Raw genomic sequence first — 26,967 nt, 5'->3', positions numbered from 1 at the left:
CTTCACAGCAGACACATTCAATGTTATTATTGTTGGTACTTCATTTTGTCCCGTTTTTCTCCCACAGAGTTGGACAAAGAGGAACAGGTCTTTCCGCAACAATAGCAAGGAGCGAGCATGAGATCTCTGAAATCATCGATGGTCTCTCGGAACAGGAGGTGGGAACCAGCTGCAGAACATTTGAAGTACTCTTCCTCTGTAGGGGTTTAATTGTTTCCAGTCGTAATCACGCTGGTTCTTATTGTGAGATTTCCACTGCATTCCTTATAGAGGGAAAGTATTTAAGCACTTCAGCTGCACCTGATTTTCTGCAACTTCTCCACAATAGAAGGTTTAGCTTCTTTCACAACACAGTTGCATCATAAACCCGCAAAGACGAGCCGACTCTGACCTTTCATAACTCACAAGTGGAGGTGGCGTAAAGCTGCTCAGCTGTGAGTTTACAAATAATAAAGCCATAACGACAACAGGAGTTGTGGGCGGTATTCCTAAAGTATGTGTCATGAGTTTCCCCATACTGTTTTCAAAACAATAATGGTGGACTAGCTCCATGTAGCCAAGGACATGCTCTACATTTGAATTGTATATATTGTACATCTTGTCTTTTTGATATGCTTGTTGGAAGTGATTTTCTTCATACATCATCGCTGCATCACCGATGATGAAGTATGAGTAAAAGTGTGGCAATCTCCCTTTAATTGAACTCTTGATTGTGGCTCCTCCATGTTGTACTAAAGGCCTGAAAGCCACTGCTGGTTGATTAGTAAAACGATGAATTCCTCAGCGGTTGGAACAGCTTTCTTTCAAAACAATAATGGTGGACTAGCGGCAAAAAGTCCCATCTTTAAATATTTTGAGAAAGGAACCGTTCTGTTGGGTGCTCAGCATTAAGTTCTTAGTGTAAAAGTGACAATAGGAAGGGTTTTATCTTCGCGTGCAACAATAAATTGTCTCAATTTCCTTACATTTGGTAGATGGACAATTGGCTGATACTTGGATTTGAAACCAATCTTATCTACCTCCACAAAGCTCTGAAAATCAGCCGCTGTTCCCAAAAGGGATGGCTAGCTGATGGATACGCCCAGCAGGTTATAACTGCACGTGGCCGGTTAACAATAGTCCTAAATACAGCGACATAGTTGCTATATTTAGAAAAATCGCCATCAGCCAAAATCGGAATCGTCAGGTCAAGCTTTTTAAAGATTTATGATTGGCCAGAAAACTGCAATCTGTGCACCCGTAGCTTCATCATGGCTGACCATGACCAGTCATTGAGACCTATAACTGTGCAACTTCCAATGTATATCTTTATATTTAAAAGCGTGCTTATCTGTACCTGATTTTTGTTTGGCTTCAGGCTGGCTTACAGTGATGTTGCTCAGCTTTTTCTGAATCACGTTCCTCAAGTGACAAAGTTTGGGCTTAGAGAAAAAACTGTCCAGCTCATCAATAAATTGGCCCGATATTGCATTTTTCTCTTGAAGCACGTCACAATTAAACTACAACTTTCTGGATAAGGTCTTATGCAACAAGCCTAGTCTGACCTCTGACCCCTTTGTGCCTTACAGAACAATGAGAAACAAATGAGGCAGCTGTCGGTCATCCCTCCCATGATGTACGACTCGGAGCAGAGGCGGGTGAAGTTCATCAACATGAACGGCCTGATGGACGACCCGATGAAGGTGTACAAAGCTCGGCAGTTCATGAACGTTTGGACGGAACACGAGAGGGAAATCTTTAAGGAGAAGTGAGTCCGTGTTCAATTATTACCCCGGTTTTATTAAGTCCCAACAATGGGAGTTTGGTTTAGATGAGTGATGAATGCATTTGCCCTGCAGGTTCATACAACATCCCAAGAATTTTGGTTTGATTGCCTCGTATCTTGAAAGGAAGGTAAATGTAAAGTTTATTATCTGAATAAATACCAGCTGGAAGTAATTCATCTAGTAACAATAATAAACCAGTTAAAACAACATAGAAATATATTATTTTTCTTCGTTTTAGTGTGTCGCTGACTGTGTGCTGTTTTACTACTTGACCAAAAAGAACCAAAACTACAAGGCATTGGTCAGGAGAAACTATGGCAGGAGGAGAGGACGGAACCAGGTAAGTCTAACTTTTAAGAAGATTTAAGAAAACCTGCCAATACTGATATTTTTTTTTTTTCACTGATGGTGTCATGGCAGAGCAAAAGGAGTGAGTGGCTAATCTTCACAACTTAATTAAGGTGGAAAAGATCAGTTTCACATGTGTTGGCTGATTGCCCAAAATTAAAGGGGCACTATTGTATATTTTCCAGGCACACAGTGCCATTTTAAAGCACAATCATGTAACTACATTACCTTCATTTGTTACAAAAATACTACATATATCAAATGTGGCTTACATCATTTGATTTAATGCCTTGAAATATGGTCTCTTATCTCTTTAAAAGCTCCAGCTCTTTCTGAAACTCCACCTAGAGAATGTCATCACAACATCACTCCTCTATTAACCCTTCAACAACGTTTTTACAAGTGTTATGCAGAGAAGTAGCTCATGTAATGAGCTCAGAAGTTGCGCAGCTTCACCAGGTGTTTGCTAATTGTTGCTGGCTAGTCTGAAGGAGCTGATTGGGGAAGTGAGGTGGAAGCTCAAAAACTGCAGCTCCGAGGAGGAATTGCGCCTAAAATCGACGCTAGGTCCAAGCTAAATGGTTGCCACGGCAGATTAAAAGATTTTTCAAACATGCATGAAAGAATCACGGCAACATTTCAGGTTTTCTTTTGATGAGGGAATAACATTATAGCATGATGTAAAGCTCACATAAGTTGATTTTACACAATGTAAGGAAATCTGGACCAATAGGTACACCCCTAGAGTAAACCAACACTATCAAAGTACAGACATTAAAAAAATAATCCAGGCTGTTGTTTTGGCATGTGGTCATGGATTTCCTGGAGAGTTTAGGGAATTCCTCTATCTAAACCTGAACAATATTCCCTGTAGTAATATTGCACTGATGATATATTGTGAGGTCTTAATCTTTGCATACTTTATTCTGGCTTTAAGCTCCGTGATTGGTTCCTGATCTCAACTGTCTGTGTCTAAGTCCAACAACCCCAAAGGCGGAAGTTATGTAAATGCTGAAAATGTGTTGAAAGTTTGAACTTGACCTTGGGTTGCATTATGGGAATTTGGATGGGTATTGAGTCAAAGGTAGAAGAGAAATGGAATATAATAAATCCTATTTTGTTAGTTTGGTTACTAGTGTTCTCGGATGTTTGGTGATCAGACTGATTTATCTAGAGGATGTTCTGTTAGTATTAAGCCCACTGGAGTGTCTTCATAGCATTCTGCAAACATTAGTTTTCAACAATTGAAAAACGTCATTCAGTCTTGTTCATTCTTTATCCTGTTAAGGGTAGAGTAACCTCCAGCTTGTACTGGTTCAGAAAAAATATTGCAATCCAGGCTAAGGACAGGTCTCATCCTATCTGGGTTGTTTCCCTTTGCTTCCTGTGCCACAAGCCCTTGCAGAGAACATTGTGTCCAGTACATCTGCTGTGCAACAGAACTGTGTGGTTGTAGAGCACGTTTTTACGTAAGAGGAGGTGGCGAACTAAAGTTTTCAGAATCCCTATTGAGCACAAGAATATTTTTCATATTCAAGTGACTGGATGAGTTTCCTCAGTGTTTAACGTTTGCAGGTTAGAACACCAGGGTTTAAGAGAACCCCGGTGAAGATGGAGGGAAAAGTCTGTTTACTTTACATGTATAGATGGGATATTTGTTTGGTCTAGGTTGTAATTTAAGTAATTGTTTATTAGTGTGTGGCTGATTTCCAAGGTCCAGCAACTGACATTTGAGTGAGCAGAGTGAGTTGTTAGAGTGGGATAGGAGCAGCAGCAAAGAGCAGTGGAATGTAGGGCAAGTGAGTGAAACTGAGTGGAAAAAAAAAAAAATCTCAGTGAGACCGAGTCAGCGTTGGCAGCCTATCTGCTGATTGTGTGCTCTTTCTTTTCTTTTTTTTCCTCATTTTCCATTTACTTTTACTTCTTTGGAGCATGTGGGAGCTCCACCCCCTCCTTGAAAATCCCGACTTGGTATCGTCCGACCAGCTGACAGGCCCAAAAAAACCCCTCCCTGTGCTGCTGTGAGTGCCAATCAAAAAAGAGTGCTCAGCAGGGATTACCTTGAGTGACCCCGCGTAGATTAGTGCGTGCATGTGAGATGGACGATTCTTTGGGCGGCTTAAGCGGCCTGATGACACGCTTTCCTGGAATATGTGCGGCCGCGCTGCGGCCCAGCAGCCCTTCTAAGGAGCTCTGCAATGGTGCCGTCCTGCCCCTCCACTGCTACCAGTCCCATGGAGGCACTGGAGGCTAAATTCCCACTTGGAACACGAGTTAGCTCTGGCGCTCGGCGGAGGAAAGGGCTTTTTGTTGCCAGCAAATGAGTCTGCAGGTATGTCTCTAACTTTTAAACCCAAAGCCTTTTACTTTTTGCTCAGGTTGTTCTGGCTGCCATCTGTGTCTCGCCGCGTTCTGGCTGGCCGGCTAGTTTCCTAACCTAGATATTTATTTTAGGCCTGTAGGCAGTGGAACACAGCTATTTTAGGCTAGGTTTTCTGGGACATTTGAAGGCAGGGTCTTTATTTACCACTCAAATCAAACCTCTGCGGCCATGTACATGTATTTATGTTGTGGTCCAGGTGTTATTCTCCATTTTCAGAAAAAATCCCATGGCTCTTAACTTTCCTTTTATATTTTTGTGTAAGGTTTCATAAGCTAATATGGGTCAAAAAGGAGATTCTTTTTTTATGAGCAAATTTTAGCAAAATTAGCCACTTGTTTGGTGCTTAAAATTTATACTGCTTTAGAGGACAGGACAGATTATTTTTTAAGATTTTGTATTTGTCATAAAATTTCACGTTTTATTCCCTTGTTAGGTGTGAGGGCTCACCAAGACCTCTGCAGGTCTGCTGTGGATCCTGCAGCTCTTCTAAGCTGTGATGATTTGAATCCGTGAATCTGGCTAATTTGTACCACATCTGAGTGTCGCTCCATTGGATTAGGATCTACCGAATTTAGAGACTCAAGCAACACCTCAGGCTTATGTTCCTCAAAGCAGACCAGTTTGCGTGACATTGCACTTTATCCTGCTTAGAGATGCCACTGTGTTTAGGGAGGACTGAAGGGGGTTGCAGGAACATGAAAGCATCACCAAAAACACTGGGAGCAATTTCTTAAATGGAGATGTCTGTGACACATGGAAGAAATTATGGAACAGGCGTTTTACTTTTTAAAGGTTTTCTTTTATGTGGTGTTTTGTTCAACTCTAAAGCATTTTCAAAATTGAGATTTCTTTCTATGTTAAAAACGAGATTCTTAGTTTGAGTTCATTAAAAATTGAGGGGAAACACTTTCTTTTTTTTAAATATCTTTTTATTTTTGGCTCTGGTGGTCTTTATTTACAGTAATCTGACAGGATGAGAAGGGGAAAAAGTCATGTGGCAAAGCATCCAAGGATGGAATTCAAACTCAGGATGGCGAGGTCTGTGGCTTCTGTATGCTGGCCGCTTTATCCGCTGCTCCACGCGGCGCCTGGGGAAGCACTTTTTAACATCCCGTAAAACCAAGATGCTCTACTGAACTGCAGCAGTTTGTTTCATTTGTGACACAGAATAACAGCAGGAAATGTTGACCTCGAGCTATTGACATGTTGCATATTTTTCATTCACACCATAATAATCGAAGGGTTATAATAAATATGGTTAAAATAGAATTTAAATAGAAAACCTGGAAATTGAGAAGTAATAAAACTGATTTAATTAGGCCCTATTTGAAGTGCTTATATGGAAACGGAAAACTGCAGTTAGCGATTAATCAATTACTAAAGTAGTTGACAAGTATTTCACGATTAATCACGATGAAACCGATTAATCGTTTCAGCCCTAACTGAGAAAAAGGGAAGGGTCAGCATGGGGTTCCTGGCTGGTTTGCTGTGCCATATGCCGTAAATTGAATTTAAACCACATCATCTAAACAGCTTTTTGTTCATGTCAGCATACACTTTCTAAGAACTCTGAGTTACTGCAGTTCAGGGCTTGGCGTTCTTTTCCTGTGTGCATTATCGAGTCTTCACTGCCCATACTCTGTTGTTAGTTCAGCGGTTTAGCTTTTATTAGGTCCTGACCACTGCACACCACGAAGATCACACAAGAGCTCTTGCTGAGGTCATACTTGCTGCAATATTTCTATTTGTCTGTTTTCTACATCGGCTTTAAAAAATGTTTTTTGTTACCTAAGATGTCCTGCTTGATGCTGGGGGTTGCCCCAAAGGCTGAGTTCTGTGTTATGATCCCTTAGCAGGGTTTTAAGATGCAGTTGGTGCTTTGAATGCATGCAAAGCTGTTTGCATGCATTGCATTCATGCAAACAGCATGAATGCATGCTGTTTGCATGAAACAGCATGCTGCACATAGCTGCTATTTACTGATCAGCATGTTTTTCAGATCAGCTCAACTCTAGAAGAGCCTTAAGTCGTTTGCAGCAGGTATCATAGTACTGCATCACACTGCTTCCACAATCACCCTGTACAGTTCATTTTATTATTGGTTATTTATTATTGTAAATAGATCAGGAGCATAAAATTAATGGGTTGAATTCCATCCCTTGTTCCATGTTGGGAACATTCAGGTAATTGCAAGGCGTAGCTAACCTCTGCGTGGAACCAAAGAATGATCTGAAAAGAGCTGTGGTGTTCGTAAAAGTATAAATGATAATTGTAGGCTAAGAAATTGTAAGTATTTGCATGTTGTTTTGCTGAGTCGTTACCAGGTTATTATTTTCAGAATATAAACAAGACCAAAACACACACAACAAACAGAACCTAATGGTGGCAGTCATTAAATTTTTTTATTGTGTTTTTGTTTAAGCTCTTACATTGTTGTTGATTCATGGGCCTGATGGCTTCTTGTGTTATTGGCAGGTCAAATTGACCCCAGTGTACAAACCTCCATCATTTCCCCAGTTTCATTCTCTCTGCACTAAATATTAATTTTTATTCTTTTCTAAATATTGAAGAAAAATGATAATACAAACTGTTGGATTTTAAACTCTGTCACCCTAAATGTTTAATTTTATCATCTTAATCTATACTGAAAGTATATATTAATGAGGGATAGTAACAATAAACTCAATGCATTCATGGCTGGAATAAAATAATCCCCAATATCTTCATTTTTCTTATTTGGGCTGAAGCATTTTGGTAAACTCTTAGCCTAAATGTTTTGCAGTTGGCTGGTATTTGTGCAAGTTCTTTTCTGAAAAACAAACCCAAAATGTTATTAGAAAAACACCAGAAGATTAGAGGCTTCTCTGCTTCAAAACGCTTCATTCCGAGTCCATGAAACCAGGGCATGCCTCGCTCATTGATGTTCTAAAATTCAAATTAGACATTTGAGCAGATGGATGTGTTATTTTTCCACAATAAGATGGATGAATCTTTCTTAATAGCAGCTTATATTCACACAGCATCAAATGTCTTTGCCTGCCATCCACTACTTTCCCCCATAACTGTGTTGACCAATGTGCTGAACCCAGCAGAGACCACCGCACACACGTCATTTAGGCTCTTAAAAGACTTTGAATGTCACTTTTACGCTATGGGATTGCTTAAAGGCAAAATTTTTTTATTTGTGACCATGTTTTCATTTGTCTGATGGTTTTTGCTCGTTTATAACTCTCCTGTGTAAAGCTCTCAGCTACCATGGTAACAGGCAGTGACTGTGGATTTTGAAAATGGTCTTTGGGGACCATTGCTTCTCTAAAGCAGTGGTCCGGTCAAGACTTGACAATTTTACTGCGCCCGGAGGGGGAAAAGGGGGCTGACGTCAAATAATGCTTCTGCATGTTGATGTTCCTCTCTAAAGCCTTTTTTTTTTTTTCTTTTCTAAAATCGACATTCAACATTGTCTTGGCCCGATTATTGCAGCCTGGGGGTTTTCCCTGACTGGGAGCGAGAACGCAGCCTGTTGAATGTGACAGGTAGTTAATCAGGAAGCGCGGTGACGTAAGAACGGAGGTGAATCCCAAACAGTTGACATGGCAACTGAGAGTCCGGTGGACATCAGAGGTGACATGTGGAAATGTTTATTACTATACGTAAAGGTCATTTTTATATATGTTTATTATATGTGGTTATGTTTATTCAGTTAAAAATGTTAACTACGAAAAAACATAACTCACCTCCAAATTAAAGTGCAGCAAATAGAGCGGCTGCTCCCGCCGTCTTTTATCAAATACCTTTTCTATTTGTTACGTCTTTGATTGCTTAAAATGAGCCACAAACTATCACTGATGCTTCTACATCGTCATCCGTGTTTGATTATTCTAAATTCATGTATGGTATGTTGGGGGTTTTACTGGATTTTCTTCTGGAATCGGGATGTTCGTGAGTGGAATCGGTTCGTGTGTGGTGTGTTGGTCCTTCCGTGTGGATGGACACACGAACCGACCGAACCTGTTGGACTTTTATCGGCTCTGTGGTTACTGAGGTTTGGAAAATCGACCGACAATCCTTAACTCGTGCCTTGTGAACCAGACCTAAAACTCACAAGCTCTACTCCTCTCATCTCGTCTGGACCACTGCCCTAACGCTCTCTGACTCTGGTCGCTATGGTAACATTTACATATCCCTTCAAAATAAGATACAGATGCGCCACAAAAACGAACCTTTTACTTTTGTGAAAATTTTAACTCACGATAATGACTAATGAGAGCCCTGAGCTTGTTTCTTTGCAACGAGACGGTCCCATCTGGGAGTGATGAGATGGGCTCAATGTTGGCGCTCAAGACATAACTGAGAGAATCCGGTTAAAGGATTTTCAAAATAAAAGATCCTCCAGACTCAAATAATACATAAAATGAAAATATTTAATTATTTCTTGGCGGCCCGGTACTAATTGTCTCAAAACACAGAGGAACTGCAGAACCATAGGCACCTCATTGAGTTTTTGAGGAGATCCTCACAGATGTTCGGTTGATTCAGTGTGGGAAAAGAGCTGGGAATGCCACAGTTCTAGCTCCAAAGCAAATATATAAGCATTCGCTAACCCAGCTAGTGCAGCTTATCAGTGCCGACCATGTGCAATGAGAATGTCCCCCATGAACCCGACTGAACCTCTTGGTGATATAAAAGGAAAAGATAATATGAGAAATGTAGTCTTACCACATTCAGGATGGGTCATAGGTGAGGAGTAACCTGAGGAAATTTTTTGGTCGTATGCAACGTAAGAGTTAATATACTTTAAAAGCTGTAGATAAAAAAAGAGAGAAATTCTCTCCGTAAATCACTCAGTAATACCAAATTTGTTAGGAAGTGTTTTTTGTAAAAATATATGTTTAGTAGCAGAGATATTTGTCATTATATGTTTAAGGAGCGTTGCTTAAAAAGTTAATGTAACTCTTTGGTCAGCAATAATGTTTGTCCACAAGTCTGCACTGTGTTTCCATGGTGAGCATCTAACCAATCACCTTGTTGTCCTGACTCCCAGCATACAGTGTTCCCTATAGGCCTGTCACAATAACAAATTTTGTTGTATGATAAATTATCTTGGTAGTTATTGCGGTAATTAGTGCGGTAATTATTGTGATAAACTATTGTTATTTTGAGACCATTTTCAAGTTTCATTTATTGATTAGTTGATTAATAACGTATTGCGACGGCATTAGTTCCGCGTTTTCTCACTTGGCCAGTTCCGCTCGACAGTCAGCCACGTCGTAGCGAATAGAACCAAAAATAAATGTAGCTTTCGCTGCAGCAGACAAAGTGCAATGTTGGACTGCACAAGAACTCAGTGAATTGGTAACTACTATTAAGGCTGCATGTTGCTTCTCATTATTGAATAAATCAAAGACACTGCAGAATTTACTGCATCACGAGGCAGCTAGAGACCTGCCGCCCTCAGACATGCAGAGTTCTCTTTTAATATAGCAACATCTTAACCTGCGTGGTTCACTGAGCAGCCCGAAGCGTTTCCTCTACATTATGCAACAACTGTCTGACTACGCCGGATCTAGTAACATATTTATAACATGGAAAAAATTAAAGAAGCTGTCACATTAGCAGGAAGTAGTGGGTTGCTGTTGTTTCTAGTCAGCTAAACACAAATTGTGCAAGTGGTCTTAGGAGCAAAATTATTTGCAGCACCTTGTTTTTTAAGCATCTGACCCAAACAAACAGGAGCAAAGTCTTTAAAATCAGCTTGTAGCTGAAGCAAACATTCATTTAACATCTCCTAACCAATTCCAATTTACCTAACAACAGTACACTCTGCTAGTTGGATTTTAATGTTGTTTTTGTTAATTAAAATGTAGCTCAGACGGGCTTATGGTCAAAATATACCATGGTCTATCACTGAAAGAGGTTGCAGAGAATAAGCCAACTCCTCTTTAATTTCTGTGCAGAAGTTGTACCCACTGTTGCTTTCTGCATATTAAAAAAATATTTTTATCACAATAGGAAGAGAAAATAATCAGGGAGGAGATATTGGAAAAGAGACTAGCAGAAGGTCTTCTCAGTTAAAGAGGTATTACAAGTTGATGAGAAAAAGAGAAGGAAAAGGAAGGTTAGGCGCAGCAATTTCAAATATTTTGGTAAAAATGAAGCTTAAAAGATTTTGCAGCCATAACTGCAACTTTTTTTTTTCTGATAAAGACAGCAAAATCTGTAATTTTAGGCTGCAACAATAAAATAAAAAATAAATAAAATAAAAAAAACATTGCAACATCTTCGAGAGACTGTAATATATCCAGTCTTTCTGTTATCGCTTCAAAGTTTTTCTCCCTCTTGTTTCCTCAGAGCTTCAATGAAATGCAGACATTTTTTCACGCGTTTTCTTTTTAAGTAGCTTCCTAAAACCATGTTCTTCCTCTAACTTAATTTTAAACACATCACTGATGGTGAAATTAACAATCCTTGAGTCTTGGAGTCTCCACCGAAAAGTGTTGGTTTTGTGACCCAGTTGCTCTAACATTGTACATTTCATCGATTGGGAAAATGAGTGGATGGGTTTAGTTTCTGAATAGCTGCTCATCATTAAGCAGAGTCAGTTAAGCAGAAATGTGTCTGATTTAAGTGGATAGCCGGATTCTTGGTTTATCATTATTGATGACATAGCTGAGTTAACTCGTGTAATCATGTTTTAGATGGGTGGGATCATCCCTGATGCTTTTTTCCCCCTTTTTGTACCTCTACCAAAAAAAAGTTACCCCTATCTATCTTCTCTCTTTACCTCATTTCATATCTTTTTGCCCCAACCGTTGAGTGAAGCACATTCCTTGGCCCCATCTGGTACCAGCATGGGATGTTTGGCTTGGCATACCCCAACTTGTTCCAGCACAGCGCTTTCATGAAACAGTCAGGAGGAAGCATTCTGTGGTGTACCGCACCAGCACTGATGGTCAGGAATGTTGTTATGTCCTCAGTCACTCCATCAGCCCAGTTGGTGAAATTCATACACTATGTATCCGTTTATCACTTTATAGATGGTGAAACTAAAATGACAAGGGAAGTAAAGTTTTGTTTGACATGAAGCCAGGGTTTTATTACCTGTGTCAAATTCTAAATCATTATAAGTGTCAATTCCTTTTTCCATTTTTGACGGATTTTCTAAAACGTACTATACATTTTAAAAACAAGCATCTTTGTATAGTTCTGCATCTTGCATCTTAAAGGTATTTAAGTATTGCACATCATTACTTTGTTGGGTCTTCTGAAGCAAAGTCAAAGTGAAAAACCATCACAAAATCCTTGATGTAACTGGCACAAGCGTGTCGCAACAATCAGTAAATCAATTAATCTCACCATAAATGAAATCAAGCTCGATAATTTCCATTTACATGAATGTTTTTTGTGTCTCGCCCTTTTTCTACCTAAGACTGGATGAAAAAAGCTTCAGTCTGGTTCTTTGGTTTCAACTAGTCTCTTTCTTGAAGGTCAATTTTGTTTACAGAGACTTTCATATCCATTTTTTTTGTTGTTGTTTGTTCACTTTGAATATTCAAAATGTTTTTAAAATATATTTTTTCCCCCAGACTCAATTTCCCCCCCAAATATGTATTTTTTGTCTGCAGCAAATAACACGTCCCTCACAAGAAGAGAAGTCGGAAGACAAGAACGAAGAGGACAAAGCTGAGAAGTCTGAGAGAAAAGAGGACGAGGAAAAGAAGGACGAGGAAGAGAAAGATGAAAAGGAGGATTCTCGGTGAGTTGAATAAAATGACTGATGTTTCTTTAGGTGCCATAGTTAAAGGTTCCCCTTATCCGTGCTTCTGCTACATTTTAAGCCGCATCACTAATACTGAAATAGCAAACTTTTCCACCCTCCACACTGAAGGGTGTTGCAATTAGCAATATCTGATATCTGATCAGGTGCAGTGCATTCACTACAAAAGAAAAGCATTGTATTGAATTTTTTTTAAGCTGAAATTTGGGGATGCACCGATATGAAAATTTGGGTCAATATTAATATTGTTATGATCGATATTTACTGATCCTGGATATATTTTTCTAGTCTTTCGACACTGAAAAAACAACCACATTGCTGACGTTGCTTTTCTGCTGCAGTTGAACTCCCCATATTGCTGCTTCACTATCCCTCCCCTTTCCAGAAACAAGATGGAATTAAATATTGGTCCAGTTTTACTTATTGGACCAATAACAATATCTTAAAAAATCACAAACGTCAACAATCACGCATCCATACTGACAATTGCTCACTTTACATCACCATTCATTTAAATCAAACCATAGAGACCAGGTTCAAGGTAATGCTTTGCTTTTCTTCAGCCTGGCTCATCTCAGAGTCAGTTCAGGTGTGGTTGTAATGTCAGACAGCTTTGTTAGGCACTACCGTTCTTGACTTACCTTGACTTAAATTGTTCTAAATCATTTTCAGTGAAGAAATAATCTAGTGTGTCACTGGTCAGCTATTTCTTTCCAACTTCTTAAATGAAAAACTCCGCATTTCACTTCAGCCTTCAGTTTGTCACTGAAATCAAGCTCGATAATTTCCATTTATATGAGTCTAAAAAATAAAGTAGAGGAACTCTCAATCTAACTTGTTGAGTGACGACAAAGAATAAAAAAATGTTCCCTATATAACATCCATGATATGTTCTAACAAGCCAGCAGATGTGTGACTTGTTGATGGATCTGTTTAGGGTTTGCTATCGAAAAGTTTTAATATGCTTTTCTTGTATTCAGTAAGCGGCGAAAAAAGCAGACTACAAGAAGAGCCTGTTATTTCTTCGTCATCAGGGGATAGATATTTGCTGCTGCAGCAGCTAAAAGCTGTGTTTATCCCCCTGTCCAAAAACCACAGGGAGATTGGCAAGGACAAAGACAAGTGTGACGGTGGGGAGGACGAGGACGGAAAGGAGCAAAACACGCCGCGTGGCAGGAAGACTGCCAACAGCCAGGGCCGCCGCAATAGAAGGATCACCACACGCTCCATGGCCAATGAGGCTGCGTCCGTCGCAGCCGAGGACACGCCTCCTCCCACCTCTGAGCCCGCCCTGCCAGATCCTCCACAGCTCCCTAAATCTGATCAAGCGCAGAAGGGAATGAAGGAGCCCGCAAAATCCCTCACTCCGGTAGCAGCAGATGCTAATAAAGGTGAAAACTCTCACTTTACCCGCTAAAAAAACAAAAACATTTGTGCCTCCAGCTCCCACTGCAGTCTGTTGGATTCTTTTACTAATTAGGTTTATTTTGCATGATGCATGATCTGAATATTAATCGTTTTAGCTTAGCGATTCCACACTCTACGAGCCATGGAGAACACAGAAAACATGTGGAAGAAAATAGTCTCATCACTGTGTGACTAACACTGCCCAACTCTGTTAGCATACAATCACCATCGTGAAACGGTGGTGGCAGCATCATAGTGTGAAGCTAGGAAAATGGAAAGATAGTTAAATGCTGCAACAAGTTTGAGGAAGTTTGAGTCAGAAATATTTTATTTTCATCAAAGGGAAATTAAATGTTGTTGCAACTTATGCCACCAACGCTGTGGGCAGGGAGGATCTGCAGTAGCAGTCAGTCTTACAATGAATCTGAAGAGGCCTCTGACTGAAGACTTTTGTGTTTATCACAACATGCTGACAGTTAAATTTCCAGACAATGTTCCATAATAACATGTCTTGGATGACACTATTATGTTGTTATCACTGTAAATACGACTAATTTCCTTTTGCTGCTCCTCTTTAAATCTCTGTATGTTTAGAGATGGTGAAGGTTGATGGGTGAGATTGAACTTTTTCCTTCGATATACACATCTATGGAGTCTTCTTTCCAACTCCTCTGTTATTTGAGGTTGTAGTTCAGGTATTATTTGAGATGCTAATCAGCGGCTCCCAGATTCAAAAAGAAAACTTTGTTGCTATGGTTGCAGATCATAGCAACTGTCCGAAAGTAATAAAATTGAAAGCGAAAACCCTTCCAGATGCACAGCATTCATAATCAGAGGGAATAATTGTCAACATGCAGTGTCTCAAGCAAAAAACTCAATTGGTACCAAAGTCTGCAAAAAGAACAAATCAGAACTAACATAGCAGAGCTTCTTTGACCATGAGCGGCGCATACAAAGCAGAAACTCCAGAAGATACAGGTGGAGGCCTCAGCAATCACCTGGATCAATGACTTCCTGACAGACACAGCGCAGTTTATGAGACTGAAGGATTGTGTGTCCAAACAGGAAGTCAGCAGCCCAGGAGTTCCTCAGGGGACTGTACTCTAACCACTCATTTTTTCTCTGCACACCTCCAATTTCTAGCACAAGTCATCAGCAGAAATACTCAAATGACTCTGCAGTCGCCGGCTAAAGTCCAGATCTAAAGCCAATTAATAATTAATAGGCAAAACTTAAACATTTATGTTCCTAGTTTCTCCTCTTTCTGACTTGAGTTTAAGCTCTTTTGCACAGAAGAACAAAGAAAATGTTCTTCCTATAGATATAAAAATCTTACTAGCAGCCTTAATTCCAAAAAATAGAAAGTTATACAAAATATTTCGTCCTTGCAGTACAAATGGGTGCCTGTTTTTGTTGGTCTGTCGCAACAAAATCCCCTACGTAATTGATTTCAAAAAAGTATTCAGAACGTGACAAAATGTGAAGAAGATTTCAGGGAGATATTTATGATGCAACAGACTGTATTTGCTCGCTCTGTTGTAACCTTTTCTATTTCTTAGAACTAATGTTGCCTTGGTTTTACAGTGTAGCTGTGGGTCAGTGTTGCCTAGTTGAAGGCTTGCCAGGCAAGTTAAACAAGCTGCCGATTCAGTGGTGGGGGGGGAGAACGACGGTGGCGTGAGTTTATGTTGACGGTCTGCATTTACATTGCACTCATCTTCATTCACAAGGTGGTGCGAATGGGTGGGTGGTGGGACTGCTGACCTCCTAATCTCAAGGGGACATCTGCAGCTATTTTGGTCCAAATGTTTATACGTCCTCATTGGGGCGCCCTGGAATAGAGCGGGCTAGAGTTCCCTTGTTCCCCTCTGCTCTCACCGTCCACTTCTGTGAATTTTAGCTTGAACTGCACAGCCAAGGAGAGCAAAGGAGGAGTGTGTGTCGAACACACGGCGTCACATTCAGAGCGGTGGGAGGGTTCGGGTCCCGACGGCTCGATTTGCCCGTTCGTCTCCATCCAAGGCCATTTCCCAAAGAGGAAGGCCGACAGCTCTCGGTTCCTCCGGTGTCTGACGCTGTGTCAGCTGACCAGGGCGGCCCCTCCCCTCCCCTGTGGATCAGAGAGGGCGAGAGAGAGAGAGGGAGTGGGAGGGTGAAAGGAGGCGAGTAAGTGAGGGAGCAGGTCTCAGCAGTCCTGAATGTAAACAGATTATTAGATTAGTGGCCATGAGAAGAAGGTGGCTGAAGAGAAGACAGTCTCTCTCTCTTTTTCTCTCTCGCTGTCTGTTCATCTCCCTCACTCTTTCACTTTTTGTCGTTATTTTTTTTCCCCCTCCTCCTCTCCGGGAGTGCTAATGGATCTGCATCTCGTCCTTTTGTGATTTAGCTGGCGCTGGTGAAAGCGGAGAAACTTCTCGCTGGACCGAGGAGGAGATGGAGGTTGCCAAAAAAGGTAATGTTTGATTCATTTCTCCCCTTTCTCTACTATCCCTTCCCTTCTGCAGCCGCTCACTTGGCGGCAGGTCTTCTGCTGTTTATGGTCAACTCGGTAGTTCTTATGAATAATAGATATTTCATCAACCTATCTGTTTCTTGCATGCACTTTATTTTCTATCAGGATTTTTTTTTCTTTTCTTCCTCCCTAGCTTTTTTGCTTCACTCGCTTCTCAGAAGTGATCAATCATTGAAGGAGCAACAGAGCATTACATTTAGATCAACTAACAGTTACTTTTACCTTGCGAGTATCTGGGTAGTTAATGTGAGACTGCACTATTATAATCATTTTTGGGTCACATTTCAGTTAAATATTCTCCTTCTTCACTTTACCCTTCACTTTCTTCAGGGTTTGCATGCATGTACAAGGTGTGAAAGGTGCTTAATTTCTGTATAAAGTCCTCGAAAGTATTTGATATTCAAACTGCACAGTTTTGTAAGAAAGCGCAATCTAACGCTTGATTAAAATTTGGTAGACGTCATTTACAGTTGAAACCAGATATTTCAAGATTATAAAAAGACGCATGCCCATTTTTTCCTCAATGCCTGAAGTTAAATCACAACGAACTTTTTTGTTTTTGGTTTTTTTTAAGGTCAGTTAGGATTTCCAAAATTATGTCTATTTGCTAAACCACAGAAAACTTGCCATGAATTCTTTTTTGAGATTTTTTTGTAACTTTCTCAAACCAGTCAGGCTTATAAACAGTGTGAGGGAGACAACTCAAAACCTAAAATTCTGCTGTACTTTAGTTTGCATTGTCCTTCTAATTCTAATGTATTGTGTAGAATACTATGACAAAACAGTGTTAGCAGTAATAAATAATGTTATATAATGTTGAACTGAAACTGTATTTTTTTAGTTCATTTGTGTCGTTTGAAAACATGTTGAAAATGCTTGACTTTTACTGTGGGAAAATCGTATGAACTCTTCTTCTTGGTACTTAAAGCAGATTTCTATTAATTATTTATTATTGTTGTTAATTATTATTATTTAATTTCTCTCTGGGATTAAAGTATTTTTGAATTGAATTGAATTTCTAAATCCTAGTGGCTTTTAGGCTGGGAGTGAATAAAGGGATTAATGCAGATTAATTAAAACGTTCTTGGCTCGATAGATATTTTTTTCGTCCCCTTTTGCAAAAATGCATCTTGCTTTATATCTTCTCAGGCATTCAGATCTGTCTGCTGGATTAGTGTAGCCAGTCACATGACAAGGCCTGGTTCACACATGGCTGCTCAGAAAATCAGTTTCCTCTCTTGGTTAGAGAACGTACTCATCTGTGAGGCGTAGTAATGCAGGATAAGATATTTTACCTTGTGTTGTTTCATATAAAAACAACTCTTGGAGTGATTTTGTGCGGACCGCAGTTTAAGAAATGTTGTAGACCAGGATAGGCAGTGGATAGAAATGTGCACTTGTTTTTGTCTGTGGCAGATTTCTTACAACTTAAAATTGAACATATTAGTTACATCTACATATTCATCCTTTAGCGAGCACTTTTTTTTGTTTTGCTTTTATTTTAATTTGAGAGTGAACAGGACCACAAACTTTCAGTGATTCTTACTCAAAAGCAGACATGTGTGCACCTTTGCATGAAACGTTTTCAAAGAAGAGTGCCCCATATCCTGTTTGTATTGCTGAGGACAGACAGACGTTTTTCTTGTTTGTGTTTTGGACCTAGCTTGATTTTCGAATCACTTTTCTGCAGAAGTCAGACATTTACATCCACAGTTTTGGTTTATGGTGGGTTAAAAAAACAACTCTGCAAAATTAATTCAGAATTTTTATTAAAAAGTAAAAGTTTTTGGAGCTACTTCACAATTTCAGACCATGTGGCAAAAGTTGATGAAAAGGATTCCCCAGTGATTATCTTGTAACTCGTGTCTGTTTTTTTTGTAAAATATCACAAATGTTTTGGTGATGCTTATTATTGAACAAAGGGTTTTCTGTCAGCTACCTTTTTCTACCGTCAGTGGGATTATTATAATTGGTGATCAGGCTGAGCTACCAGCCTGATCACCATGAAAAAAGCTGCCTTGTTGAAGAGAATAGTAATATTTAGACATGAAGGACATTTTGTGAAAGAAACATCAAGTATTTGAATGTTTCCTGAAGATTGCGTACATTACATCTAGGGCTGAAACGATTCCTCGAGTGATTCGAGTCCCTCGATTATTAAAATTCCTCTAGGAAAATTTATCTGCCTCAAAGCTTCGTTAAATTATATTTTATTATTTAGCACATCGTGTTCCGGCCGGGTTATTACTTGCGTTGTACAGAGCTCTCACTTCCGCCTGAGTTGTTGACGAAAGCTAAGTGTTAGCAGCATAGCGTCCAGTTTTCAAGTTTGGCCTGGGAGGATTTTATTGATTGATGATCGTGTCTGGGTCTTTGTCATTTTACGGGGGACCAATAAATATCCTTAAAATGACTGGCGCGATGCCTGGAGTATGGCAGCTTTTCTCCTCCCGGAGCTGCTGCCTGGTGGCGGTTCAGAGCGAACAGTGGGGAAGAGCGCTGCAGGTGTATTTATACAGGTGAGCGGACAGACTGAACACTGCGGGCGGCTGCACATTAGATGTGTAGCTTTACGGATGAACCGGAAAATTTATTTCATATCATCCCAGTCTCAACAAATGTGTGGCGGAGCTCATCGTGGCGGCACGTAGCTGGTAGATGTTTCTGTGTGTGACGAACTGAGGTGTCAAGTCCCGTCGCTAACATAAACACAAACACTATAAATGACACGGCAAGGTGAGAGTTCATCTATTAAATTGACTGAAGATGAATGCATAAACGGAAAGCTGGAGTATAGACATTTTTTATAAGCGTATTTGTGAGCCTGCCTCTTTATTATTGAATTTAATATAATTTCAGATTGTTGTATAACTTTTCTTCGGGTTAACTTGGAAAGGGGGCTTTTATTGTTACTAATTAATTTTCTAAACTACAGAAAAGTCATTGTTAGGGAAGCTCAACTGTGAAAAATTGGATTGATGTTGATATGCGATAGTAATACTGCTCTTATGTTAGATTCACCAATGTTTTACTTTATTTTTTTTATTCTGATTACTCAATTAATCGTAAGAGTAATCAATAGATTACTCGATTTCTAAAATATCCGTATACACAAGCCCTAATTACATCGCTGTTAGCCACAGATAATCTTAAAGGACGTTGGTGCATATATCTTTTAGGTAACATTCACTAGTCTCTTGACAATGCCCTCATTCCATCATCTAATTGGAACAGTTTTGGTGTTTTGTGATAATTTGTTAAGCTGCCAGCATCTTTCATCTAAGTAGGGCTGGCAGGGAGAGCTGGTCACCACGGGTTACAGATTTTCAAAGAGAGACACCCTAATGTCAAAGGTAAATGGCCATCTGCCAAGTTCACTGCAGCTTGCTGAGCAGTTTCTAAAGTTTGTCGAGCTCAGAGCTGATTAGATACTGAGTCGACTGACAGAATGATAGGATTTTAATACTTATTTTAGGTCTGGCTTTCAGAGTTTTGGTGTAACAAAACATCATTGAGGTTTTTACAGTTGCGTTTAAATTAAATAGCATAAAAAGATAGTAAAGAAATTTTCAGATAAGAAAAAAACTTTACCGATATGAGTCATTTAAAATGATTGAAACGGTGTCCCAGTCAGATACTGCCATAAACTTAATACCATGGATATGCTTTAATAACTTAACAGCATCTGTTTCTAAATATATATATGACTGGATATATGTACACAGGGTGGGCCATAAGTTTCCATATAATAGAAAAACTAAACATTTTACATTGGACAACCGTTTTTATTTTTGCTGCACGTCTTGGACCACTTCGAGTTTGATCTGCAACATTTCCAGTTCTCTTAAACTTACAAATAAGTTTTGCCACAGTGTCGTGTGTGATGTTCGTTCCATGTTTTCTGTTAAAGTTTCGTGCAACCATGCGACTGCTTCCCGGTCCAGCCGTATAATTTCAATTCTTTGCTCTTTTGTCAAACGCATCTTCGTGGGTATCTGAAATATAAAAGAAATATACATTTTACATTTTCCTATGTATGGAAACTTATGGCCCACCCTGTAGATCCTGTAAACTCTTAACTTGTTTTAATGTGTAGCAGTTTGCTAAAGTCTTAGGCTAACATTAGCATGTTTGCTCTCTGTTTTTAGGCGACTTGTCAGTCATATATTTTAGTACGTTTCCAGTTAACTGTGTGCAGACACAACTATTTTCCTGCTTTTTAAACTTAATAGATTTAAAAAAATTAATTTTCCATTCAAATTGTAACTACAGTAGACCAACCGGCATTGGGAGTTGAGTTTACGCCAAGAAAAAGAAGTGCCTTGGTACTTGAGAACGGATCAGAATGTCACTAATATAGAGCATATTGTTGCGTTTTTCACACCGCATCAGACTGTATGAACCACATTTCGAATCGTCCTTGTGCTTTCTGTCCCAGGGCTCGTTGAACATGGCAGAAACTGGACAGCCATCGCCAAAATGGTGGGCACCAAAAGCGAGGCGCAGTGCAAGAACTTCTATTTCAATTACAAGAGGCGCCACAACCTGGACAACCTGCTCCAGCAGCACAAGAAGGTAAACTTCCAGCTTTCTGCTTCTTGTCAAGGTCTGCTGTCGCGGGAGCATGCAACATGTGTATGCAAGGTGGTAATCTCGGTCTGTTTCCCAGGATACTCGCAGAGCTCGCGCTGATACGTCTCAAGGGGAAGGCCAAGCCACGGCATCACCTGATGATGACGAGGACAATGCAGATGACAGTGAAGGTCAGACAGAAGAAGCGTGTGTTCTGTTTCACACACACACGCACACATTTATGTTCCCACACTCTTTCCTTCCTGTTTATCAGAGGTCCAAGTCCAAGGGCAGTTGGAATAAAAGCTGCACATGTGCACACACATTTGGTTTTGGCTACATTTCCAGTTCCTGTTTTTGGGTTACCCAGCTTGAGTTCAGTCTGTTTAAAGTAATAATATTTTGGGAATTTTTATGAATATAAACAAAACTGAAGTATTTGAAAATAATGAATGTATAATAATTGGGGCTTTTTTGGGAATAACATGGAGTTATTGACCAAGGGATGTATTAAACCTCCATCAGTTGGTATCATCAGTTAATACACAATTATGCATTAAACTATCTGTTATTGGTGTGCAATTTGCGTTAGCAAAAATTTTTTTCGGTGGATGGGTTACCAATACAAGCTCCAGCATAGGGGCCCACATCGTTGCAAATCTGTCCCTGACTGTCACACAAAAGTTTTACTTAATTCTGTGATCTAAGGAAGTTGAGGCTACCGCTAACTAGCTGCGTGTATACCCTTTCTAGCTATTTTTTTTTACATGTAAATTTGCTGCCATTTAACTAGACAATGTTTGACTTCACCACTGACTCACTTTGATTGTAAACCCATTCGATGCTTTGTGTATTCTTCTACTTATTGTTATTATTATTAAAGGCTTGATGCTATTAACGGTGTAGAGATCCATATGCAGTGTGAGAAACAAAGTACTGTCAAGAGCAGACATAGGACATAGGAACGTGAAAGTGTTCTTGTAAACACTAGGATATTGAGTTAAGCTGGAACTTTAACTTTAATGCATCTACTGATATCACTATGGCAACAGCTGCAGCAGTGGAGAACATTCAAGCTGATAATGGCAGGCGGATCTGAATGTTTCATCTTGTTTGATCTGTTGTGTATTTTTGATGGTTTGTGTTTGGTTTGTGAAAGTATAAAAAGGGTTTATGTTATTTATCTGTAACATTTGAAGCCTTTACCCAAATCCTTGACATATTCTTCTTTTTCCTTAGTTGGTGATAACAGCTCTGATACAGAGAGCGCACCTTCACCCTCTCAGCCCGACTCCTCAAAATCAGTCGACTCAAAGAGACCTGAGAGCACGGCAGGCGAAGCTCCAGGTGCAGACCAGGACAAAGGTCAAGCCAGCAATGGAAAGTCTGTAGAGCCTTCATACGGGGAGCTTCGCGTCAAGGAAGAGAAGAGCCCAGAGAGCGAGAGTGGATCCCAGGAAGAAAAAGTCAAGCTTTCTTCCTTCCATGGCCCCGTGCATCCCAAAACCGAACCTCAGGATGTGGACATGAAGACCGGGGAGGTTCAAGTCAAGGTGGAGCCCGAGATCAAGGAGAAGGGCGAAAAGGGAGAGCCGGGCGAACGGCAGAGGGAGCTCCACTCGGACAATGACTCGAGCGCCACCTGCAGTGCTGATGAAGACGTGGAGGCCGAGCCTGATCGGCAGAGGTGAGCCTCCGAAACATCTTTATACTTGCAATATAACTGCTCTGTAACACAATTACCTATTTTATTTGGCTATTTCTACAGAATATACCCCATGGAAAAACCATCGTTGCTCAGCCCTCCGGGGACGGTGTTCATGCCCTCGCCCAAGCAAACCCAGCTCAACATCCAGCAGCTGCAGCACAGGGCAGCTGCCATCCCTCCTATGGTTAGTTTCAGCTTGATTTATTTACACTGGCAAAGATGAAGGCAGCTGTAACGCAGGGGAAACTTCACTTCTGTCAACTCTCTCATTTTTGAACTAGATGTACCCAGTCCTCAGCGAACGAGGTGGTCCAATTCAACTGTTTGAGATGAAGAAATGGTTTATTAAACCTTTGTTTAAAAAGTTAACGTAAATGAATTTGTCTAAAATTAAGGCCTTAATATTTCTTACGTTCACTAGAGAACATGTAAGTTGGCCTTAGAAAAGTTACTCGCAGGTCTTATATTTCATGATGGCAGTAGCTTGACTATGGTAGTCAAGCTACTGCCATCTCATGGGATATTTTCTAAATGTGAATTGACATCTTCAGTCACTGCGCTCTGTGACTCAAGGCGATAGAGGTCTACCAGTAAGAAGCTGCTAATGTTTGATAGCTTTGCTTGTTATCTCCTTGCTATCTAGCAAGCAAACAAGCCATTAGCAGCTAGCGTATGGCTCTCTTTTTAGCCACTTAGCTAACTAAATGGCCTTATGCCATTTTTATTATCTGAGAAGCTCAAGGCTGCTGCTTTCACAGTTTTGGCCCTTTTTATTTCTTTTGTACATCACTGTTGTGATATAAGTCTTAAATTTTATTCATGATAGTATCAAATTTGAGTTGGTGAAACATGCATAAACCCCGTACTTTCAATTACTTAATGTATCTGTGTCCATTTTTCTTCTGTGTTGTGTCCTGAATCGATTTCTCCTGCTGCATTAATCCAGGTGCCTGGTTCTTACGGTCCTGGCGGCATTCCCATCAGCGGTTTAACCATGCTGCAGCACCAGATCAAAGCAGCGCATGATTCGGCTCACCAGGAGGAGAAGCAGCGGCAGGATCAGGGCGACCTGGAGCGGAGACCCCACTTCAACACTCGCAGCCCTTCTGTGCTGGACAGAGACGGTATGAGAAGAGCTGGTCTTTAGTTGCTGTGCACCTGTTGTGTTGCTGAAGGCCTGATTGTTGTTGTGGAGTCTCCTAGGAGACAAACAGGGTTTCTGTGCGGTCTGGATTGGTGTGGAAAAACAAAACATGGAAAGTTATTCTTGATTGCATCTATATGTTTATGTCCTGTTTATCTTCTTCCAATAATCTGTTCTCTCATCTATCTATCATTTCAACAGTTTGCCCTTACATTCATTCGTCCACCTTCTGTCAGTTGTTGTCCCATCATCTCTCTATGTTTGGACTTATTCTATCAGTCATCTCTTGTCCTTTTTATCCACCATTTGCAGATCCTGTATTTAAAGCCTGGTTTCTGTAGAAACATTTTTTGTAAATTAATAGTAATCTACTATTTTTAATGTTGTTAATTGAGTCAACTTAATCATGGACATTTGCCTTGGAAATATTGTTGGAACCCCAGAGGGGCAGCAGGTTCTGCCGTCATGCATGTCAGCAGAGAGAATTTACCAGATCCTGTTTACAACATGACTAAACCGATCTGGAGTCTGTGGCGGCGATCCTCCTGATGTGACTCCGGTTGGGAGCGGAAGGCTTTGTTCTCCTGGGTGGTCAGACGTAGTTTAGTCACGGAGTGCGAGAGAGCCGTGACATCATGTGCTTGACTCTGAAAAGCTTTTAGCACCCCGAAGCCAAAGTGCTGCGAGGAGCGGAGCAGTCGGTGAGCCGCCGAGCTTTGACAGCTACATGGCACAGACGTTTTAGCAGGTGTGTGTCCAGGTGGGAGAGTGGGGTTATTTACACAGGTCCATCCATTTTGGGTCAGCATTATGGCCATTAGTCTCTCTAATGAGAGACTCTCCCTGTGGGGCTGAGCGAGGCTTCACTTCAGCCTGACCCCCGTGTCCTCGTTTCCTCCTCTTTCTGAGAGCTTCCAGGTAAAAGAATCGCACATCTTCACCTTATTTTCCTGGTCGATTCTGTTTCTGTCTGCCTGCCTGCTGTTTTATCTTTTCATTTCTGCTACAAGGTGTTTGAGGCCTTTAGATTCCACTTTCTCTAAACTTATTAATCTGTTGTTTGGGACTGCAGCTAACAATTATTTTAGTAATAAATTATTCTGGTAATTACTTTTTTTCAGTTAACCACTTAAGCCTTTTTTACACAAAATTAGTAATACATTTAAAGATTCAAATAAACAATCCAGTTTCTTTTTTAAATAAGAAAATTATATCACGTAAACTTTATGTTTAGTGCCTCCAAAACGTTTTTTTTTTTTTTTTTAATAATAGGGGCTCGTATCATGTTTTTGTATCCTTGAATACAAGGTATTAAAAATTTGTTAGCAGGTTTCATTAAAATATTGCATATTTAGTTTTTACTGTAGAATTGTTTTAGCAAAATGAGAAAACATGACCTTTGTGGCCACCATTGGAAGAAGTCTGACCTCCTGTGCTCTAAACAAGTCTTCTTGAATTTCCTCCATTTAATAAACTCTATACAAGATGCATTTGAACTTCGTTTAACCGGGAACATGAACATATTTACCATCTCTGGCAGGGATAATGACTCCATTCATGACTTTATTCTGTAGGGTTTTGTATGTAGTCTTTGCTTATGTTTCGCTTTAAGATGAATAGTTAAATCGTCCTCCTGGCAGCACTGGTCACCTCTGAGATCCAAATGTCGTGTGAAGGTTATTCTTTCATTGCCGCATGAATATGTGTGGTTTAGCTCTATGAAATCTGTTGTGACTAGCACGGTGTAAAGTAAGAGCTGCTTTAGTTGCACTAGCTAAGAATTAAACATAAATGTTTCACCAAAAGAGTCGAACTTGCTAGCAGGAAAATAACATTTTGTTGATTGAAATTAAAATAATTAGAGCTTCACCAATCTGAAGTTTGCGCCAAATACCAAGCTTTACCACAACAACCCTTATAGAGTCTAAAGGTATTCATACTCCACGCAGATTTAGGTCTAAAGTAATATTATAAGGTTATCAGCACATTTCCTCTGGCTAGAAATGGTGAAGTTGGAGTTCCCCAGACAGAATCTGGTGGAGAATCCTAAGGGAGTTAAAGATTAAGGTGATGGTATGGAGGTTTTCCAAACTCAAAGACTTTTGAGTTCATCTGCAAAGACGGAAACATGCATAAAGCTGGTCAGCAATGATGAGAAGCATTTTATTGCTGCAGTGCCAACAAAGGCTTTTCATAACTAACCAGGGCTGAAACAATTAATCGGATTAATTGTAATTAATCAATTATTGAAATAATGGTCAACTAGTTTAGACTCAAAGGTCATTTGCTGAAAGAGCAACACATTCAGAGAAGTAATTAGGCCAAAACTGTACAGCTTTGTATTCCTTGTACAAATTTTTAGCTTCACCTGGTTGAAATTCTATTAGGAAAAATCTACTGCCCAGTTATTAAACGGTTTGCCCAAAAATTAATCAACAGATTAGCTCTACACTGTATTGATGCCAACTCTGCAAAAAGGGCTGAGCGTTTCTCATGTTGACATTAGAAGTAGGTTTTTAGCTGCAGAAGCATCCTTTGCTTTGATTAAGAGTCTACTAAAAGAATGCTGTTATTGCATTTTAGTCCATGAAATATTTATTTTCTTATTTTAAAAATGAATCAAATGACTTTATACATATTTTTTAATGTATTTATAATGTAAATTAAGCTTAAATGGTAAGATAACAAGTCTGCAGAAGTTACCTCATTTTAAAAATACCATTACTTGATAAATTGTCAAAATAATAGAATAATAATAGAATAATCTATTACTAAAATAATCATTAGTTGCAGCCTTATTCGCAATCTGGCTTTGATAAAATTAAAACTGCTGTTTGTCTTAAATATTTTTGTTAGTGTTTTTTTTTATGATCCTGTCAGTCTTCCATCTTTTGGTAGATGCCGGTGGGATCTCCAATCAGAAATAACTTCTTGCATTAATGAAAATAAGTTAAAATCTATTCCTGGCAATGGTACAAAAATAATTTTGCCACTAAGTCTTTGACTCATGAAGTGGGGTCAGAATAAATCCAATGTGATTTAGGCTTTTCTGTGTCAATATTCCGATTTCTCTCAATTTTGTTTGTTTGTCATGATGTTCTCTCTGCAGCCACTGACAGCCTGTTGGTTGCAAACCGTCTCCCTGGAGCAGGGCTTTATAAATCTGTTATAGAGGGACTTGTTTTCTCATTCGTCCCCTTTTGAACTGACAGGATTATGATGTCTGTGACCATCGGAGGAACTCTTCCAGCCGGTTGCATTTTTTATTTTGCAGAGAGCAGAACACGAGGTGCTCTCCCCTGCAGCGAGGCCGCTCGGTCTGCGCTGCTGTGGGTCTGTGGTTTGTTATGAAC

General features: G+C 39.9%; 1 protein-coding gene and 1 long non-coding RNA gene across 9 annotated transcripts in view; both read left to right on the top strand.

The window, feature by feature from the left end:
- Positions 1 to 26,967, top strand: part of ncor1 (nuclear receptor corepressor 1) — a 71,975-nt gene that overhangs the window by 24,244 nt on the left and 20,764 nt on the right. For all 8 annotated transcript variants that reach the window (XR_004340955.1, XM_032576043.1, XM_032576047.1 and 5 more), the window contains 12 exons: positions 68 to 158; positions 1,569 to 1,747; positions 1,839 to 1,893; positions 2,005 to 2,106; positions 12,120 to 12,250; positions 13,370 to 13,662; positions 16,065 to 16,130; positions 20,629 to 20,765; positions 20,860 to 20,953; positions 22,002 to 22,449; positions 22,531 to 22,654; positions 23,417 to 23,594. Coding sequence is in view for 7 of the 8 variants with exons in the window: in XM_032576043.1 (XP_032431934.1) it covers positions 68 to 158; positions 1,569 to 1,747; positions 1,839 to 1,893; positions 2,005 to 2,106; positions 12,120 to 12,250; positions 13,370 to 13,662; positions 16,065 to 16,130; positions 20,629 to 20,765; positions 20,860 to 20,953; positions 22,002 to 22,449; positions 22,531 to 22,654; positions 23,417 to 23,594 (1,898 nt within the window). In the remaining variant the exon portion in view is untranslated. The remainder of the gene's footprint in view (positions 1 to 67; positions 159 to 1,568; positions 1,748 to 1,838; positions 1,894 to 2,004; positions 2,107 to 12,119; positions 12,251 to 13,369; positions 13,663 to 16,064; positions 16,131 to 20,628; positions 20,766 to 20,859; positions 20,954 to 22,001; positions 22,450 to 22,530; positions 22,655 to 23,416; positions 23,595 to 26,967) is intronic.
- Positions 3,419 to 5,950, top strand: LOC116728183 (uncharacterized). Its single transcript, XR_004340956.1, has 2 exons — positions 3,419 to 4,446; positions 4,931 to 5,950. It is a non-coding gene; the product is annotated as an uncharacterized LOC116728183 (long non-coding RNA).

This window comes from Xiphophorus hellerii, chromosome 11, assembly GCF_003331165.1.
Source record: "Xiphophorus hellerii strain 12219 chromosome 11, Xiphophorus_hellerii-4.1, whole genome shotgun sequence".
Classification (NCBI taxonomy): Eukaryota; Metazoa; Chordata; class Actinopteri; order Cyprinodontiformes; family Poeciliidae; genus Xiphophorus; species Xiphophorus hellerii.
Note: the sequence above shows the minus strand (reverse complement) of the source record. Positions and strands in the feature narration are given on the sequence as shown.